The sequence below is a fragment of the Podarcis gaigeae genome (assembly GCF_964106915.1).
Source record: "Podarcis gaigeae genome assembly, chromosome: 18".
In the NCBI taxonomy this organism is placed as follows: Eukaryota; Metazoa; Chordata; class Lepidosauria; order Squamata; family Lacertidae; genus Podarcis; species Podarcis gaigeae.
The window spans coordinates 12,142,116-12,161,706 of record NC_139696.1 but is presented as its reverse complement, the minus strand read 5'-3'; the positions used below and the strand labels follow the sequence as shown (position 1 = coordinate 12,161,706).

General features: G+C 50.3%; 1 protein-coding gene and 1 long non-coding RNA gene across 3 annotated transcripts; both read right to left on the bottom strand.

Annotated features, from left to right (window-relative positions):
• Nucleotides 1–812: 812 nt before the first annotated feature.
• On the bottom strand, nucleotides 813–4,421 carry LOC310835480. Its single transcript, XR_014559675.1, has 3 exons — nucleotides 4,024–4,421; nucleotides 2,131–2,209; nucleotides 813–882 (listed from the first exon to the last, which is right to left on the bottom strand). It is a non-coding gene; the product is annotated as an uncharacterized lncRNA (long non-coding RNA).
• Nucleotides 4,422–12,192: 7,771 nt separating this feature from the next.
• On the bottom strand, nucleotides 12,193–19,536 carry S1PR4 (sphingosine-1-phosphate receptor 4). 2 transcript variants are annotated; one of them, XM_083720123.1, is made up of 2 exons: nucleotides 19,465–19,536; nucleotides 12,193–14,269 (listed from the first exon to the last, which is right to left on the bottom strand). In XM_083720123.1, the coding sequence occupies exon 2, from the start codon at nucleotides 13,909–13,911 to the stop codon at nucleotides 12,670–12,672; it is 1,242 nt and encodes a 413-aa protein (XP_083576249.1). In that variant the 5' UTR covers nucleotides 13,912–14,269; nucleotides 19,465–19,536; the 3' UTR covers nucleotides 12,193–12,669. The 2 variants fall into 2 exon arrangements, with proteins under 2 accessions (XP_083576249.1, XP_083576248.1); XM_083720122.1 differs by lacking the exon at nucleotides 19,465–19,536 and adding an exon at nucleotides 17,301–17,396.
• Between the last annotated feature and the right edge of the window lie 55 nt (nucleotides 19,537–19,591).

The window sequence follows — 19,591 nt, the reverse complement described above, 5'->3', positions numbered from 1 at the left end:
CTAGCTGCTTTGCTTCTCAATATTCTCTGCTTGGCCTCTGTTATTTTCTCCTACCAACAGGGAACCTATGTAAGGACTCTATATGGGCTCTTGGATACCCCATAAGGGAAAAGGGCATATTTTTGTTTACAACAGAGGCAACACGATACAAGTTTGTAAAACTATGCACAGCATGGGGAAAATGAACATAGAAAGGGGTTTCTTGGGCATCCAAGGACCTGAATGTTGGAAGGCTCAGGGCAGATAAAATAAAACCCTTCTTCACACAGTGCATAGACAGTGTGATGGCCCCAACTTGGATGGCTTAAAAAGAGGATTGGCTCAATCTTTGGTCCTCTTGGCTGCTAGCAGGGGGGGAGAGTCCTGCTCTGGGGCTCAAATCCTGCTTGGGGGCTCCCAATGAAGCATCTGGTTGGCCCTTGTGAGAACAGGATGCTGGACTAGATGGGCCATTGGCCGGATCCAGCACAGCTTTTTCTATGTACTTACACAACCCTTGAACTCAAGGAGGAGGTTCACCCATTGATATTAGTCAGCAATTGGTTCTGGCGATGACTGCAGCGCCCCCGTCCCCAAATGACCTCCTTTACACAACCTCAGATTAACATATGAAACTTAGGCCACAAGGTGTGGTGGGAACCAGAAGCTCAGGTGTCTACAAAGGGGCAAAAGGCAGGGGCAGCTCACAGGTGCACAGCAGGGACACTCAGCTTGGGAGAACAATTCTGGAAGTTTGGGAGCTGGAAATCCTGAGACTATGCATATCTATGGGGGGTATTCTTTGGAGAGAGAGGCCTCCTTTTATTTCGTTTTATTTAGAGCATTTGCACTTTCCTCTTCAGCAGCTTACGTCAATTGTATCCCTACTTTCAGGCTTACAATCTGAGAGAGAGAGAGAGAGAGAGAGAGAGACTCAAGGAAAAGGAGACGGGGAGGGAAGAGGAAAAAAGCAAATTCAGACCACAATTCCTAAATAGTTCTAACAACGACCAGCTATCTTAGAAACAGTTTGGGGTCAGGAGGTGCCTGATGGCGCTGGTCTTTTGGCAGATCTGGTGGCATGAGCCGCCCCCTTCTCTTTTCTCCCACTGCACAGCCTGATGGAATAGCAGTGGAGGCAGAGCCTGGTGGAGCTGCGGATTGTGCTGCCCTCGAAATGCCTTGAGCCCAGCAGGGCAGAACTTAACCATACTTGCCTTTGTTCTGCAAGATGCTTTCTTAAAGCAAAAAACCACCTGCCATTTTACTTCCAGGCTTAGTTGGGCCTCAGTCGGCTCTGACAGCTGAGCGCCCTCCCAAACCAAGACCTTGAGAAAGACAAGGAGCTCCATTGGGCCATCGGGCTTAGTATTGCCCACACTGACTGGCAGCAGGTATCTGGGGTTTCAGGCCCTTCTCTCTGCCAGCTCTGACAGGAGATGCTGTCGGGACTTGAACGTGGGATCTTCTGCATGGGTAACATGTTCTCAAGCTCTAGGGCTGCCAAGTCAGGAGCACCCCAGACTTTGAAGTTTTAGGGCCCAAACCTGAGACCTAGGTGTGGCCCCTGGTGATGTCACTGGGGGGTGCTCCACCAGAGATGGGCACTTGCAACCCTCTCCTCCTCCTGAGCCCATCCCAAATCTTTTTCTTCCTCTGCACTACCTCCTGCCACAAAGCCCAAGAGAGGGAGGTTAATTGGGAGGAGGAAAGCTGCGGCAGAGCAAGCCGATTAGGTGCCTGGGGTGGTGGGCGGGGCCAGCCACCTGTGGGGCGGGGCCAGCCAGGGCAGGACACTCTGTGGGGCCTCTGAGGAGTCTGCCTGCCTTCTACTCCTCCTCAGCTGCCCTACAGCTGAGGGGGAGACAGCAGGGGGACCGTTTGGACAGCGCGGAGCCTGCATGCACCTAAGCCACCGCCCCTCTCCCAGGAGAGACATGTGGCTCAGGTGCCCTACAGGCCCCATGGTGAGTGCTGCCTGGCATTTTGTCACCCCCCAGTGGTGACACCCGGGGCGCCCTGCCCCCTACCGCACACCCCCTCCTCTGCCACTGAAGGCCAGAGGGGAGGAGGGCCCCTGAGAGTCTATGAAATAATTTGCAGCTGGATCCTGCAATAATAAACTTTTTTTGAAGGCACTCTCTCACCCACCTGGAGATTCAATTCCACCATCACCCGGGGGGAGCCAGGTAAACCTAGAGACCTCAGGTCAGCCCTGGAGGTCTGGCTGCTCCCATAAAAATAAAGTAAGATTCTAGTCCTTATAGCTCTGAATTAAACAACCTATTTAAAGGGAGACCAAGAGGGGGTCCAACAGTCAAGAAGGGGGTTTCTGCATGTGCCGTGGAGGGCAATGAGGGGCAGGTGAGGCTCATCCACCTGGGAAGGGAACCCATCAGCCAGGAGGAAAACTCTGGTCCTCAATCTCCACTGCCTTGCAGGACAAGGAAAGGCTCAGGAGTGACCCCTACACAGACCCACAAGTCTCTGAGGCACTTGGGTGGTGCCTTGCACACTTCCTTCCAGCAACCCCTGCAGCCAAGCTTGGACCACCTCAGTGAGGTTGGGAAAGGGGTCTTGTCCTCTGGCCAGCCCAGGACCTCCAGACACGCTGCCCAGGCTTGCACCCTGGAGAGGTCACTTTGGTGCTGCAAACGCAGGGCTTTGACTTCACCCCAGAGGCACACTCCACTTTCTCTCAAGACAGACAGATGCCAACATTTAATACCTGAAGGAGCGTCTCCACCCCCATCGTTCTGCCCGGACATGGAGGTCCAGCTCCAAGGGCCTTCTGGCGGTTCCCTCCCTGTGAGAAGCAAAGCTACAGGGAACCAGGCAGAGGGCCTTCTCAGTGGTGGCGCCCGCCCTGTGGAACGCCCTCCCATCAGATGTCAAAGAGAAAAATAACTACCAGACTTTTAGAAGACATCTGAAGGCAGCCCTGTTTAGGGAAGCATTTAATGTTTAACAGACTATTGTATTTTAATGTTTTGTTGGAAGCTGCCCAGAGTGGCTAGGGAATCCCAGCCAGATGGGTGGGATATAAATAAATTAATAATAATAATAATAATAATAATAATAAAAAAAAAATAGGAAGTTGCCATATATCCCATCAGATATATCGTTCCATTTAGCTCAGTACTGTCTACACGGACTGGCAGTATCTCTCCAGGGTTTCAGAAGAGGGCTCATGCTGGGGATTGAACCTGTGACCTTCTGCACACAAAACAGATGCTCTGATCCCTATCACTTCTCAGTCCTTTTCTGGGTTTGCCAACTTCACTTGGGCCAGGGCGGTGGGATCTCTGCAGCAAGACAGCACTGGATCTCTCTCTTTGACCGCAGAGAGGGTAAGCTGCTATCTCCCCCGGGGCCCCTGAGACCCTCTCTCTGGAGTGGGAGTGTTGCAGCACAGATGTAACAAATGGCATTTATGAAAAGCCAGAAGACCCCCACCCAGTGCAGGGAACAGAAGAGTCCCCTGCATTCCCTGTTCATCAGAGATAACAGCAAAGTCTGCAAATCCCTTTGTCATTTGAGTTTCAGTTTCTCTCCTTGTCTGTCTCCCTGCCTGCAAACCTCCGCTCCTCTGACCTCACAGCCCTCCCCCCAAACCCTGAAGCTAGATGTCACGCAAGCTCATAATGAAGTTTCCCCATTAATTACCACCATTAAGCGTCCAATTAGTGTTTTAGAACCACTGGCAGGCAAGAGAAATGGGGGGGGGGGAGTTGGCACAGAAATGGGGAAGGGGGGGCACCACGGAAAAAAGCTTCTTTCATTCTGCAGCTCAATGCGCCAGCTTGTCATATCGCTCATCCCACCAGCCCCCAAACGCAGCTGGCGGGTTTTCAGCACAAGGAATCAGAAATTGATTGACATACAAGGAGACGGAAGCAGGACTGCTGTGGACCTGCCTGTGGCTGGCTGGAGAACTTTTCTTCCCAGGCTCTCCCTTGGAGCAGCGGCGGCAAATTAAAAGCAATGCACCCTGAGCATGTGCAGAGTGCCGCTTCTTGCACATGGCCACTCGAGAATTGCCACAAACCTCCGACTCGTCTGGGTTTAAGAGACCCTTTCCAAGGGTCCGAAGACACCTTCAAGAGAGTGAGCCTGAAGACAAACTTGGAATTGTTCAAAGCTCAAACTGAAACCAACTCAATTCATGTTCAGTTAATTGGGCAACCCTGGGAGCTACATTCAGGTGTAGTTCAGAAGAGCCTGGCTGCTGGATCCAGGCTGGGGCCCCTCTAGCCCAGCCAACCAGATGCCCCAATGGGAAGCCCTAAAAGCAGGATCCAAGCCCCAGAGCCTCAAGCAACTGGGATTCAGAAGCCATTGAGACATGAAGACAAGGCAGGAAAAGACGCTAAATGACTTATTAGGCCCATGACTCTTGATCAGATTATGAGTCATGGGGGCATGGAGACAGTGCGCATGACCTTAACAGGGCTTTTTAAAAAGCTGTTATTTTCTTAATGTTAATATGACTGTCAGGGGCTCAGGAGCAGAGGCACAGGGAAGAGAGGAAATGGAGAGCGAAGGGGAAGAATCTGAGGGCAGCATGGGAGAAGATGACAGTGGCCCGAGAGATTCCATGAGCCTTTCCAGCGAATCGGAAGATTCCCAGAGGGGGGCACCGATGGCCAGGGCAAGGGGGGTCCCAGGGGGGACGCGCCAGGAGCAAGGGGCCAGCGGGGACTCCCAGAGCAGCGGCTGGAGATCAGGACCAGCTTCCCCACCAGAGCGTAGTGGAGGGGAAGAATCCCAGGTATCAGGGCCAGCGTCTCCTCCAGGAGGGAGAGGAGATGAGTTAGGGCTGACCACGCCTCCATCAGGGAGCGAGGGAACGGTCGAAAGGAAGGTTGCCGACTGGGCGCGCGCGCCAAGTTCACATGTACAGGCGAGCGGCACAGCAGGTGCCTGGATAGGGAACCAGGTCCTAAAGCCCGCCGGAAGGAGGGGCAAGAATCAGGGGGGTCAGCGTCAGAGGAGTCCAGAAAGGCTGAGACCCCAGCGGGCAGGAGGGCCCAGAGGAGGAAGGAGCTAAGGAAGAGGTGGAGCAGGGCTAGAATCTTAAACTGGTGTGGAAGGGGAGGAGATTCAGACGGAGCTTTGCCGGTCTAGGGTTTAAGACGTAGAGCTGCGCGCCAAGGCTTTAAAATGGAAACTGAACTTCAATAAAGACTTTTGTATATATAACAACGACCTGGCGTTGGTCCTTTGTGAGCTGGGACCTAGGGCAGTTCTGACAATGACTTTTGCTGTAATTGTGACATTCAGCTTAGTTTTGGTTGTCGTTTTGTTAATAGTGATTTATAGGTTGTGATAGTTTTATTGATGATTTGTTAATTATTTTATATAAGTTATGCTGCATTGCATTGTTCTGGTATGTTTTATGATGCTACTGTTATTCACTGCTTGTAAGATGCTTGAGGTTCCTCTGAATGAAAAGCAGCATAGAAATGGAATCAATCAATGTAGTCATAGAATCATAGAACTGGAAGGGACCCCCAGTGTCATCTAGTCCAACCCCCTGCAATGCGGGCGTCTTTTGCTCAAACCCACAATCCTGAGATTAAGAATCTCATGCTCTAACATGAGCCATCATCCCATACCCATCACCCCAGATGGCCCAGTGAGAAGCCGACAAGCAGGTCCTAAAGAGCAACACTCTCCCCTCCTGTGGTTTCCAGCATCGCTGCCTCCAATTGTGGAGGCTGAGAGCCATTGACAGCCTTCTCTGAATTTGTCTAATTCTCTTTTAAAGCCATCTCTGCCTCTTGTAGGAGTGAGTTCCATAGTTTAACTATGCACTGCTTGAATAAGTCCTTTCATTTTTCTGCCCTAAATGTTTTTTTTATATACATTTTTATTAGTTTTTTAAACATATCATTTCCAACAACCATATAACTTCTTATCTTTTACAATATTTTAGACTTCCGTCAACACCTCTGATGATTTTCCGTTCTTTATCACTTATTCTGCATTTCTCTATTACTCTTAATTATCATTAACTAATAATTCTCCTCTAGTTTTTCTTGCAGTATTTCAAATAGTCCTCCTTACAGAACTTCTTGCAGTCCTACTAGTGTAATCTGTTGCCCTAAATCTTATTTTTGAAGCAATTCACTGAAAAACTGAACTGATTTGCTCCAAGAACTACACTAGGCCAACAGCTTTCTCTGCAGCTCAGATGCTGGTCCTCTCGCCAGCCCCTCAACCAGCTCTGCAATCGATTCGAGAGGTTTGAAAAATGAACGCCAAATGGTCCTCTAATCAAGATAAATGAAGCCTGAAGGCAGCCACTGTCTCTTCTGGTTACACAGAGAAGCAAGATCTCCCCTCTGGCTTGCAGAAGGAGACTTGGGCGACCTTGGCGTGGAACGTCCTTTGGCATGGAAACCCCCTGCACCACAGGCAATGGAAACAGACAGGCACTGCGGAAATGGCATCTGAACCACAGAGACCAGGTTTGTTTATTAATCATAGAATTGTAGGGGGACCCCCAGGGTCATCTAGTCCAACCCCCTGCAATGCAGGAATCTCAGCTAAAGCATTCCTGACAGACACCATCCAACCTCTGCATAAAAACCTCCAAGGAAGGAGATTCTGCCACCTCTTGTGGGAGTCTGTTCCACAGTCTAACAGATCTGCCTGCCAGAAAGTTTTTCCTGATGTTTAATCGGAATTTTCTTTAACTTGAAGCCATTGATTCAGGTCCTGCCCTCCGGAGCAGGAGAAAACAAGCTTGCTTGTAGCAGCACTTTTGATATCTGAAGATGGCTATCATATTTCCCCTCAGCCTCCTCTTTTCCAGGCTAAACATACCCAACTCCTTCAACCATTCCTCATAAGGCTTGCTTTCCACACCCTTGACCGTCCTGGTCACCTTGTTCCAGTTTGTCAATATCCACCTTAAATTGTGGCACCCAGAACTGGACGTGGTATTCCAGGTGTGGTCTAACCAAGGCAAAACAGAGAAGTACTATTACAGCAGGAAACTAATTCTGTGGATGCAGCCTAGAATGGCATTGGCTTGTCTGCTGCTGCATCACGCTGCTGGCTGATGGTTTGCCCGTGGTATTTATATGACACCCGGGAACCCCCAGGCTGACCTAGGAGGCGTCAAAATCACCACGAAAGCCCTTTGAAAATAGTGCCATTTGAAAGAGCTTAAAAAATTCAGTTTTTGCAAATTCTGACCCAATTGGCACCTCCTGGCCTGACATAGGAGGCTGCTTTCTACTGAGCTAGACAACTGGCGACCATTGGCCCATCAAGTTCAGGGTTGTCAACACGGACTGGCAGCAGCTTTTCGGGATTTACAAACAGGATCCCACCCTGCCCTGTCCATGGATGTCAGGAATGGAACTGGGACCTCCTGCATGCAAGACAGATGTTCTGCTGTTGAGCTATTGCCCTCCCCACTCCACACAGCTGCCTGCAGTCCATCCCTGACACCCTCCCTGTTTATTATATAATGCATTTATATCCCGCCTTTTCCTCCAAGGAGCTCATGGCCCTCCCTGCTCCCAATTCAGTCCCCACAACAACCCTGTGAGGTAGGTCAGGCTGAGAGCTGGTGACTGGTCCAAGGTCACCCAGGGAGCTTCAGGGCTGAGTGGGAATTTGAACCTAGTCTTTCCCGGGTCCTAGTCCAATACTCTAACCACTACACCACACTGCCTCCATGCCTCATCTGGGAATGGGACAGCCGTATTAGCCATGATGACTCCTCCGCCTCAGCTGACTATAATCAGCCTGTTAGCTTGAGCCTGGCAGTTGCATTCGTCAGTAGAGTGTGAGATTCGTGGGTCTGAGCCCCACGTGGGGCAAACGATCCCTGCATTGCAGGGGGTTGGGCTAGATGACCCTCGTGGTCCCTTCCAGCTCTACAATTATTTAACTCTGTCTGCTCTAGTTTGTTTGGAAAGATGGATTTGCCTGCTTTGCAAGACAGACCTGGGAAGTGGGCAGCCAGCTCTCCCTGCAAACCACAGAAGTGCCTTTTCTGTGCCCGGGTGATTCTGAGCATGAGCCAAGTGTGAGCGCAGGATGCTTTCCTGCATGGGCGAGTTTAAAGCGCCCCCCTGTGGCCAAACGGGGGCTTGCAAGTAAGCAAAGATGCACAAGGGCTGATTCCGTGCAACATTTCCCTCGGAGTAAATACAGTGCCTTGCATCGTACCGCAATCCATAGCAAATTCGTTCGCCAGATGTGGAGCCCACACAAGAGGGTGTATCAATTTAAGGCAATCCAACTAGGAAGCTGAATTATACTGAGTCCACCTGGCTGAATATTGTCTGCACTGAAGTGGTACAGAAATACCTTTAAACCATTTTAAAAATAAAAACATTTAGAATCATGTGTGCCTCTTTCCATGAGGATGATCCCCAACAGCCAACCACAAGCTTGCAAACAGCAGCTATGGAGAAATTAGAGTAATGCTTTAGACTGAAGTAGACCCTGTGGGTGTGAGCTGTATCTGTAATGCAAGGGTTTTTCAAGGTTTGTTTTGACGCCACGTGGATGACTGCGCACAAGGCTTAGCATCTATACATGCATTTGTCTTGGAGGAGAATGCTTTTAGTTTGGCTATTGTTATTAAATTCTTCAATAAAGTCTGTGAAGAAAGAGGCGAGAGCTTGCAAGCAGCCATTGCTAACCCTCGTGGGGGAGTCCATTGTGCAAAATCTGTGGATAATTGCTGCAATGATATATGCCTGTTTGTGCTCATGTTTTGGAGAAAGCAATATCCTGTGACTGAACTTTAAAGGTTTGGGGACTTGTACTGTCAATGAAGCTCGCAGCCTGCTTTGGTGACAGGTTGTGATGGAGGAGAGAGAGAGAAAGGACCACTTTGAAATTTTATTAGGTGGGGCCTGGATCAGTTAAATTCGGTCTGATTGGTCTGGGTAGATGGACAGCAGACTCTGATTGGCTGGAGGTTCCAGTCAGTCAGTTGGCAGTGAAGTGTCAGGGGGAATAGTTTGGATTTAAGAATCATAGAACTGTAAAGTTGGAAGGGACCCCAAGGGTCATCTAGTCCAACCCCATGTAGTGCCTACCTGGGATGTCTCACTGAACTATGATAATGCCTTTTGCTGGCCTGGATGGCAAGGGTTGTGTAAGTGTCATGTGGTTGAAACGTAGCCAACCACAGGAGCCAACCTCTGGGGACCAGGATCCCTTTGCCCCCCCCCCTAAAATATTTGAGATGGCATTGCCATTCAAATGGTGTGTATATGCCACATCTTGTGATCCATTATGTGGGACGGGGCTTACCTGGGGTGGCCCAATATTTTATTCAAATTGGCACCCCTGTAGCCCAACGTGCTGCCTCTGGGTCTCACCCAAAGCCCAAGCATGCACTCCCCCCCCCCCCGGTTGTAATTGCTCCCTGTTCCTTCCTTACAGGGAGCCTGTCTCCATCTTCTGAGTCTTAAAGGAGAGCAGGGAGAAGTGAATTTTGTCAAACGCCCCCTTCCTCTTGCAGCTCCCCACTCATATCTGCTCCAGATATGAGGAACTCTAATGCCATGGACTGGCTGGACAGAGAGGAGTGGTAGGAGGTGCACCTATCCCCCCCCAGAAAACCCCAGAGGAAGGCTCAGACCCAGAGGACTGGCGGTGGGACACCAAGGAGAGGTCAGAGGGGAGGAGCAACAGGGTTTAGTGAGCAGGAGGAGTCTGTGACAGGGAGCAGTTCAGACTCTGAGGCTGACGCAGAGGAGGGAGGGGTCAAGAGGCTGCTGAAGAAGCAAGGGAGTCTCCCCTGTGCCCTGGTCTCCTAGAATGCTCAGAATAATGTGGAGGGCAAAACAGAGGCCAGAGGTGCGCAGACACAGTTTGAGACTGCTTGGGAAACATCTGGGAGAGGAGAAGCCTTAGAGAGGGACCTTCACTCCTGGCAACGGCTCCATGGGGCAAGAGTTGTGCGCTGTTTCCCTGAACTTCACTGACAACTGAGCCTTGCATCTTTCCTGCTGATCTGTGTCTGATTCCAGCCCTGACACTGGTGCAGCAATTAAACTACTCACACATTTGCAAAGCTAAGCAGGTCTGGTATGGTTTCACATTGGACCGGTGACCACATGTGCATTGCAGGGGGTTAGATTGACCCTCCAGGGTCCTTCCAAGTCTGTGGGGACCTGTGAAAATTGCCCCCCATCCACTCGCAGAATCCCCCCCCCCCCGATCAATGGCATTTCTTCGAAGGGGAGGATTCCTCCTTGCCTGCAGAAAAAGAATCCTGGATCGGAGCCCTCTTTGGGTGTGCTGCTGGTATGTGTGTAAATGCTACACGTGAGTAGGAACCGTCATGCTAAGCTCCTGTGCTGCAATGCCTGTTGCCTTCCTTGAGTTGGAGAGCACAGCATCACGTTGCACAGTTCGGGTGCTCCAGCCTCCATTAGATGTGAGCAGCATCGTGTTAGATCTTTATCCAGTTCATTTATTTTTTGGGTGGTGGGGAAGTCTTTATCCTAAATTCTGGGGCTCAGTCCAAAGCGCCCCGCCAAGCCTTAGAAAGCTGCCTCATAACAAACCCGGCCAGCGTGCTCCTTCTGGCCTCCTCCTCTCCCAGGTTTCAGGTAAGGATCTTCCCCAGCCCTGGCCTGAGTAGCTCAGTCGGTTAGAGCTGGTGCTGGGGATGCCACGGTCTGGCACCTGTATAGGGCAGCTGCCTGTTCCTACATTGCAGGAGGTTGGACTAGATGATGCTCAGGATCCCTTCCAACTCTGCCTGTCTGGGGTTGAACCTGGGATCTGTTTATTGGAAAAGAGGAACTTTGCTACAGCCCTAAAATGTAATGTTAATCGTAATTCAGAACCCAAGAGATGGTTTAAACAACCAAGCATACAGACAAATCATGCTTTTAAGGCTGCTTTTGTTCCCCCTTTGTTCAGTCCCCCTGTCCTGAGGGCGAGGGGCCTCAGCAGCTGCAGCATTGCTGACCACCATGGTTTGCCCACAGTGGGCACAATCAGTGGCTAACAACCTCTGTTCAGAACCTCTGCATTCCAATGCAGCTCAGCAGTGCCCCCTAGAGGGTCTTGGGTTTCTTGCCCCTGCAGTTTAACTGTCTTCTGTGTTGGCTGAGCTTTTCTATAAAATGGCTCAGGAGGTTCATGCTGCCTGGTGGCCGATTGCAATAATATTCAAGGGGCCCTGTCAGTCCACCCCACAAACCCCATCATATCATAGGGTTTGTATGCTACCAAGGTATACTCAGAGTAGACCCATTTAAATTAAGTATAAGTAAGTAAAGTATGTTTGACCAAACTGCGGGAGGCAGTGGAAGACAGGAGTGCCTGGCGTGCTCTGGTCCAGGGGGTCACGAAGAGTCGGACACGACTAAGCAACTAAACAACAACAAGTAAAGTACAAGTATGCTAAGCCCTTTAATTTCAATGGGTAGGGTTAAAATGGAAATAGCCCACCATTTCTGATTGGCTGATTGCAAAGAAGAATTAGCAATTCACACATCAATCCAAAGGTGTTAAAAATTCCACCCTTGGTGGAAACATCTGGATCAAACAGTTTTCTTGTTCAGACTTGCATATATGTATTTTTAAAAATATACAACAGTGAGACAAAATACACATCCAGGGGATCCATTGCAGCAACAGGAATGGCGTTGTCGTTGTAGTGAAGTTGGGAAAGCTTGGTATGTTAAACACTGGTTTGTGCCGGAGTGAGGCATTGTGGGAGAGTTAAAACTGTGGCCTTGTGGGGAATGGATGTCTGGTCTTTTTAAGTATAAAACTCCCTGTCTCTAGAAGTGTGAGTTAAATTGCATCCTGACTCTGGGCAGGTTGAGATGTTATCTGATTTGCAGATCCGGGCAGCTGGGGCTTGAATGTGGATTGGGGGTGAAAAGGTGCAGGAGGCTAGCCAGTAATTTGCAACTCAAGAGAAGGAGGGAGGGGAGAGCCTTTTGATCTCAAGGTCCCTGAGTATAAACAAAGTTCAGGAGATATAGTCTCATCATACAGCCACTGGCAAATTGGTAATTAACCTAAAGAAATGATCCTCCTCGTGGGGTTTTCAAGGATAAAGGGTTTGGGGAATTCAGATGCAAATTGCAGAACATCTTGCCCTGGTGTTTTGCCTGAGAGCATTTGACCAGTAAAGGGACTTGGACTATTTGCTGTGCTCTGAGCTGTTATTGCATGAGTATGGTTTTTAGTTAGCTATATTTTATAACGTTTTATTTTCTGTTTATAAACTTTCAAGAACTGTGCCAACTTTTTGAGTGGCCTTTTCAATAAACTTGAAAAAGGACTTTTGCCCGGAGAAGCTAAACTGGTGCCTGGCCATTTAGGACACCTACCTGTTGAATTTCTGTCTGTGTCACGGTATAGTGACACAGGGCTGGGCAACCTGGTAAATATCGAAGGAGGGTTCTCCTCCTGGAGCCCCATTTGAGGGTGGCCCAGGAAAGGAGGTGGTGGCAGCTTTACCGTTTGGCTTGTGACTTGCAACACCTAGCGACCTCTCCCTCTTCCTGCCAGGTCCTGCTGGGGTTAGGAGGATTGGTGGGGGGGGGTGGATAGTCCCTGCTATTACTACAGTCGTCTTTGAGGTTTCTGGTCTTCCTCTGAACCACCTGAAGACATGCACAACAGAATCTTTTAGACAAGTTCTGAGGGTTCTCCTCCTCATGGTCTGGAAGAGTGGAGATTCTAGTCCTGGGTGTGGTGCAGCCCTGAAGTGTCATTGCTCAGCACACTTGAATTGCTGGAGAGAGGTTCCCTGGTTCTCCTGCTGAAGGCTACTGGGCTACGGAAGCTGCCACGCCCTCTCAAGGAGCCTGTGGAAGAGCTGGCATGGATATTGCTGGCAACGAGGCAGTTTTGGGGGCCGCGCACCCCAGCCCAGATGCAGCAGCAGCAGAGAAGCTCCACGACAGCCCTCCTCACCTCCTTGCTCCCCAAGGCGTAGACGATGGGATTGATGAATGAGTTGGTGACGGCCAAGGTCAAGATCCAGCCAAAGAGTTTAGGGGGAGCCCAGGCTGTGTTCCCCCAAAAGGTATCTATCAGGAGGAGGATGAAGAGAGGGGTCCAGCAGATGAGGAAGGTGCAGAGGATCACCAGCACCGTCTTCAGCAGCCGCAGAGACCTCTTCCGGCTGCCCCGAGAAAAGGTCTGCTGGGCGCTTTTCTGCACCCAGCAGTAGATGGAGGCGTAGAGGCCCACGACGCCCACCAGGATGATGCTGAAGACGATCACAGTGAAGAGGATGTAGTTCTTGTCGTAGAGAGGCAGGAGCGTGGAGCAGCGGGAGACATGGCAGATGCAGTTCCAGCCCAGCAAGGGGAGGAGGCCAATGAGGATGGCCAGGCTCCAGCAGAAGGCGAAGAGGGCCCTCAGGCGGGTGGTCTTGCTGGACGCCTTCTCGGCGATGGGCTTCACCATGGCGCTGTAGCGCTCCACGGCTGTCACCAGCAGGCTGAAGGTGGAGGCTGCCAGGGCAACAAAGAGGACCCCCTCGCGGAGGAACCACATGGTGGGCGACAGCTGGAAGGTCCGGCTCCCTGACAACCAGAGGTTGATCAAGTAGGCCGTGCCGGCTAAGAGGTCGCTGAGGGTGATGCTGGCCAGGCAAGAGTAGACCCACCGGCGGGTGCGCACTTTGCGGATGATGGCCAGCAGCACCACCAGGTTCTCCAGAATGATGAGGCAGCTGGCAGCAATAATGACCATCTTCAGGACGCTCATCTGGTCTTCCTGGGGACGGCGATTCTGCATCCTCCCTGTGAAGTTGTAATGGTACAGGATGATGTTGACGTGGTTTGTGTCCGTCGTTGGGTAACAGAGTTCTGGGCGACGGGCCGAAGCAAGTCGGGGGTCTGGGACAGACGTGGGGAGGGCTGTCCAAGGAGAGGGCGAGGGGGTGGAGTTGAAGAGCTCCATGTCAGTCATCTTCTAGATTGCTTAATGGATCAGTACGGAAACAAAACTGGGCCTATTCTTGGGAAGACTTGTTTGAGACAACACAGGAGCACTCTTGGCCTTTGATGGAGGCAAAGCGATGTCCACTGCTTAGGATCTCACAATAATGGACACAAGGTGTGGTGCTGGTGAAAGTCAGAAGTCTGTGCGTCTTCTTGAGCTGATGGTTGCCAAACAAGATCTCAAACATGAGAAGAACCAGCAGCTCACTCAGTCTCTGCACCCAGTTGGGAAGCAAGCAGTGGTAACCTCACTATGGCTGCCCAAATTTCACCAGAGCCCCACCCGCGGTCCATGGCTGGTCGAGAGTTCCATCTTGGCCAAATTTCTGCAAAATTAAGAGAAGAAAGGAGAGTCAATGAGGAGAGGTTGTTGAAAAGAGAAAGAGGTCACCTGAGGGCATGTTTCCTGTTTTTTAAGGATGTGCTCCCTCTTTTCAGCAGTTCCTGGTATTGCCTTATTTTTTGGGGGGGGGGTGTTCCGGTGGCATCATTTCAGAGCAGAGCACAACATGTTTTCTGTTCTTACTCATCCATCAATCACTGCATGACGCTGGATGAAGAGGAATAAGTATTGAGGAACCGCAAGTTCCTTTGTTGCTGCGGAAGGGGTGTGGGAGAAAGGATATTGCTTTGCTGAAAGGAGTGCATGCCACAAAAAACAGCTGTGGAGAAGCAACAACTGCTCACCTGACCTTTAGTTCCCCATGCATTTTGATATTTTATTGATTTACGGAGCAAGATCTATCTATTAATCAAATAAATCTCAAAGTGGCTTACATAAAACGATATACAATATTCATTTTTTTTACTTATTTCCTTGATGTAGGCTTATATGGGTATTGTTGCTTTAAGTAGATCTGTTCAGCTAAGTCTTGCTCAGAGTATACCTATTGAAATGAATAGACCTAGCATTAACATATTCATTAATGGGCAGACTAAGTGAAAGGCGGTCAAGTACCACCTGTGGTGTGTAAGCAGATGCCACGCGCTGCAACATTTCTCTGCAGATGCCACTCGCATTATTGTTCCTGCCTTACATTGTTCTCTTGGTGCTGCAGTTATTTGCTAAATGCAGTTGCTTAAATGGTAAATTCAGACTGAAAGGCAGCCTAGTCTATTTTTTATGTCCAAATTGTTTAATTAAAACAAAGCCCCACCCACGGAAAGAGAGTGTGATTGAGTGTGCATGAGAGACCCGACAGAAGGAGGCAGCTTCCTGCGTCCTTAATCTGCCCTCACAAACACCCAGAACAGAGAACTGTGGAGGCACGTGCCTCTTTCCGCTCCTGGGTTCCGGTCGTCACTGAGGAATGTCTAGGCACCGTATTCTTCACAGTGAATAGTATTATTCATTTCAGAATAATTGGAGGGGGCCAGGGGCTCAAAGCTTGCTGGGTGACCGTGGGCCAGTAGCAGCCTTGGCCTGGCCTGCCCCACAGGGTTGTTGTGAAGATAAAAGCAAAGGGAAGGAATCACGGCACATGCATGTTCTATACGCCGGCCTAAGCTCCTTGGAGAAATTGCAGGATTTTATTTGTTAAAAAAGAAGTCATGTCCTGTTTCTCAACATCTGCAGAGGCTTGCGTTGCAATGTTCTTTTACGATTTGCGCATTGCAACTTTTGCAAATCTTAATTCAGGCTCTAGGTGCCGGGAAGGAAAAACACACCACAGCAGCAACCCCCGTGCGTCACCCCAGTTCTCGGATCAAAGTGTTGAAATGAAGAAGAAAAGGCATTAAGCAAAGTAACGCATCGCAGGTGGATGTGGAAAGCCTGGAACCCCAGCAGAGAGACAAAGAGACATGGGCATGTGAAGAGGGAAATAGATCTGAATAGACCACAGAAGGAGGGAGATGAATGCAGGTGAGGAACCTGGAAAATAGGGAACTGCCTTGCAGTGGGTCAGACTGAGTGGTGCTCCTTCTCCTGAAGGAGCGGCTCTCAAACTTTTCCAGGCCTCCTTGGTCCCATAAACTCACCCCCAGCGCCCACAACCCCTCCCTATAAAAGAGCAGTCAACACAACCCACGAAGGAGCATAATCTCATAGAATCATAGAGTTGGAAGGGGCCCTGAGGGTCATCTAGCCCAACCCCCTGCAATGCAGGAATAGGCAGCGGTCCCATTCGGGGATCAAACCGGCAACCTTGCCTTTACCCGCACCATGCTGTAGCCAACTGAGCTAACACAATGACATTCGGAACAGTTACAATTAAGTGCACATTGATTCAAAACCCAGTTTACTTGGTTTCATTAATTCGACAAAGCTGATTCAGAGACCAGCTTTTCAAAGTCGGATAGACATTTATTAAAACTTCCAACCCTCCATGCTGCTCCCCCCCCTCCGGACAGTACCACCCTCCTTGGGCACCTCTGCCCTAAAGTGAGACTCTAATCCTTGTGATTCTAGAAGAAGGACGGTCTCAGACTGGGATACAGGAAGCTGCCCTGTTCTGAGTCCCCACTGGACCATTTCACTCAGCGTTGTCTAGAGTGGCTGCTGTGTCTCTGCAGAGCTTCAGGCAGGAGGCATTCCCAGCCCTCCCTGGAGATGACCAGGATTGAACCTGGGACCTTCTGCATGCAAAGCAGATGCTCTGCCACGGAGCCCAGTGCAAGAGCAGGTGTCCTGCATGCAGAAGGTCCCAGGTTCTCCCTTTATCAAAGAATCACTTAGCAGGCGATGGCAAAGAAGCAGTCAGGAGACAAGACAGAAGGATATTATCTGAGCCATTGTAAGGCAGATTTCTGCATTTCCTATTTTAATAGGCCCATGAGGACTAGGAGCCCTATTTTTTCAGGGAAAGGAACCATAGAATTGTAGAGTTGGGAGGGACCCCAAGGATAATCTACTCCAACATCCTGCAACACAGGAACATTTCCCCCAGTGTGGGGCTCAAACCCACATTCTACCTACTGAGCTGCAGCCCTTGCATAAATCCAGCCCCCCATCCCATCCCTGGCAACTCCAGGATCAAACAGCAAACAAACCTCCTCAACCAGTGGAGAGCCACTGCCAGTCAGAGTAAGCAATACTGGTCTAGATGCAGAATCTGTCGTGAAAGAAGGCATCCTCTGAAGTCACCAGGACTGCAAGAGAGGGACTGCAGAAGCACCATGCATTCAAAGCACGCCCCCCTGGAAGAATCCTGGGAACTGTTGTTGGTTAAGAGTGTTGGGAACGGTAACTCCGTGAAGGCGAGGCTGCAGTTCTTGGTTGGGCGGAATGTGCTTTAAATGCATGATGTGTGCAATTCTGAAAGCGGGAGCTTATGGGGACAGGTGGATAATTATGAATGGAAAGATGGATAGGAGGAAAGTTAAACAGCTGCCAGCTCCCCTCTCTTCCAGGCTCACCTGCTCTGATGGATTGGGCCCTCAAGCGCCAGTGGCTGCAGCATCCAATTCTCTCCCAGCACAAGTGAGGTGACCAAATTGTTGTGGTTGCTTTTTGTATTTTTGCTGAAAAAAACATGGTGGCATGTGCCCTACCCAGCAAAACAAGAGGAAGGGGATGTTGCTACACACCCATAACCGAGAAACCACATTTTGGCTGCTGCAGGATGGACCCACCCTAGCGAGAAACAGGGCGGTGGTTGCTGGAACTGTCACAAAAAACCTTTAGGTCTGATCAACCTCCCTTTGCTCAAGAACGTGTTGCGCTTGGAGACTGTTGATTCACAGGGATGGCTAAGCAACTACTCATAAAGAACAATTTAAAAGCCCCAGAAGATTGGGGCCTTATAATAGTTGAGGCTTACAGAATTTAATGGAGGTTCCTTGGGACAGGGAGCTCTCACCTGGCCTACTCTGTACTTAGGAAAGTTGCCTATCTGTTTGTCCGCTCTTCGTTTGGAGACCTCTTAAGATACCAGATTTTGCATGGTGGTTCCTGAGATAAAGGAGAAGCTTTCGTCTACTTTTTGAATGTGATCGGATGTCATAATGCTCTTCTAAATAGCACTGATGTTTTTAGTTTAGCTAGGCATACATTGTGCAATAATCACAGATGGCCCCCCTCCCAAACTCACTCTCCCCAGGAGGTGATGAGGGTCCTTCCCCCTCTTGAACAGTACACAGAGCTGAAGAAGAATGTTGAAAGAGTGGTGCTCCTTCCCATTTTGGCTGCACACATCAGAAGACCCTTCTGGATCAGGCCAGTGGCCCCTCCAGCCCAGCACCCTGTTCCCACAGTGGCCAAACAGACAACCCCAATGGGAAGCCGGCAGGGAGGGTTCAAGCACAAGGCTCACAGCACATTTCCAGCACAATTCAAAGTGCTGGTGCTGACCTTTAAAGCCCTAAACGGCCTCGGTCCAGTATACCTGAAGGAGCGTCTCCATCCCCATCGTTCTGCCCGGACACTGAGGTCCAGCTGCAAGGGCCTTCTGGCGGTTCCCTCACTGCGAGAAGCAAAGCTACAGGGAACCAGGCAGAGGGCCTTCTTGGTGGTGGCACCCGCCCTGTGGAACGCCCTCCCATCCGATGTCAAAGAGATAAACAACTACCTGACATTCAGAAAACATCTGAAGGCAGCCCTGTTTAGGGAAGCTTTTAATGTGTGACATCTTGGTGTATTTTTAATCTTTGTTGTGGCTGGGGAAACCCAGCCAGATGGGCAGGGTATAAATAATAATAATAATAAGAGCCCTCCCTGCTCCTGTGGCTCCCAGCATTGCTGCCTCTGGCTGTGGAGGTGCAGCACAGCGACTGTGGCGACTAGCCTGTGGTAGCCTTATCCCGTATGGCAGGTTTGCAGCCTCTCTCCTTCAACTCTGATTTTCAAGCATTGGATTAATTCCACTGGACCAAATTTCTACCTGAACCCCCTTGGAAAATCTCTCACTTTCTTTGCGGATTTGTGCTAGTGGGGGGGGGGTGCTCCAGGGGGGTGACCAGAGAGGGTGGCACCCAGGACACTCGCTTGGAAATCCAAAAGTGCCTACAGTAAGCAAGATTCTAGTACTGCAAGAGCTTCAGGTTTCTATTTACAAACAAGGACACCCATCAGCCAGGCAAAAGCTCTTGAGAAAGGCCATTGATAGGTGTGATCTGCGGAGAGTCCTGAGGACAAGATGGAGAGCTGCATTTGGCCCCCAAGTGTCATGCACTGGTTGGATGCAGAGGAAGGGGGGGGAGGAACTATCTGGGGAACCCCCCAAGTGAAGAAGACTCAAAGCCTGGGGACTGACTGATGGCGGGACAATGATGAGTGATCAGAGGGAGAAGACTGAGAGGCGTCAGAAGCTGAAGAGGCAACAGTGAGCAGGGTGAGTCTGTGGCAGAGAGCAGTCCAGAATCAGCGGCAGAAGCTGATGCTGCCAGGAGGGAGAGGAGTCTGGCTGGTGAAGTAGCCAGGGGGGTCTCCCCCTCCTGCTGCGACAAGCTCCCCTCTCATCTCGCAGAAGGAGGAAGAGCAAGTCTCAGCATGCTGGTAAAAAGTCTTGGAGAGGAGGGAGCATAGATAAGGTTGTCGGGAGGTTGGGACTGTGTCGCGGAGACTTCATGGGGCCAGACTCACCATGCCAAGTCCACGGAGATTGTGTTTTTGCTAATAAACGCCAAGTTTGAACAGTGTGATTTGCTGCCGGCTGGCTTTTTGGCACGGAGGCTCCCTGTCTCCACTTCCCTATGTCCTCAGGCAGCCC

Coding starts and splice junctions, on each gene's coding strand:
- S1PR4 (XM_083720123.1), bottom strand. CDS start 13,911: ATGACTGACATGGAGCTCTTCAACTCCACCCCCTCGCCCTCTCCTTGG.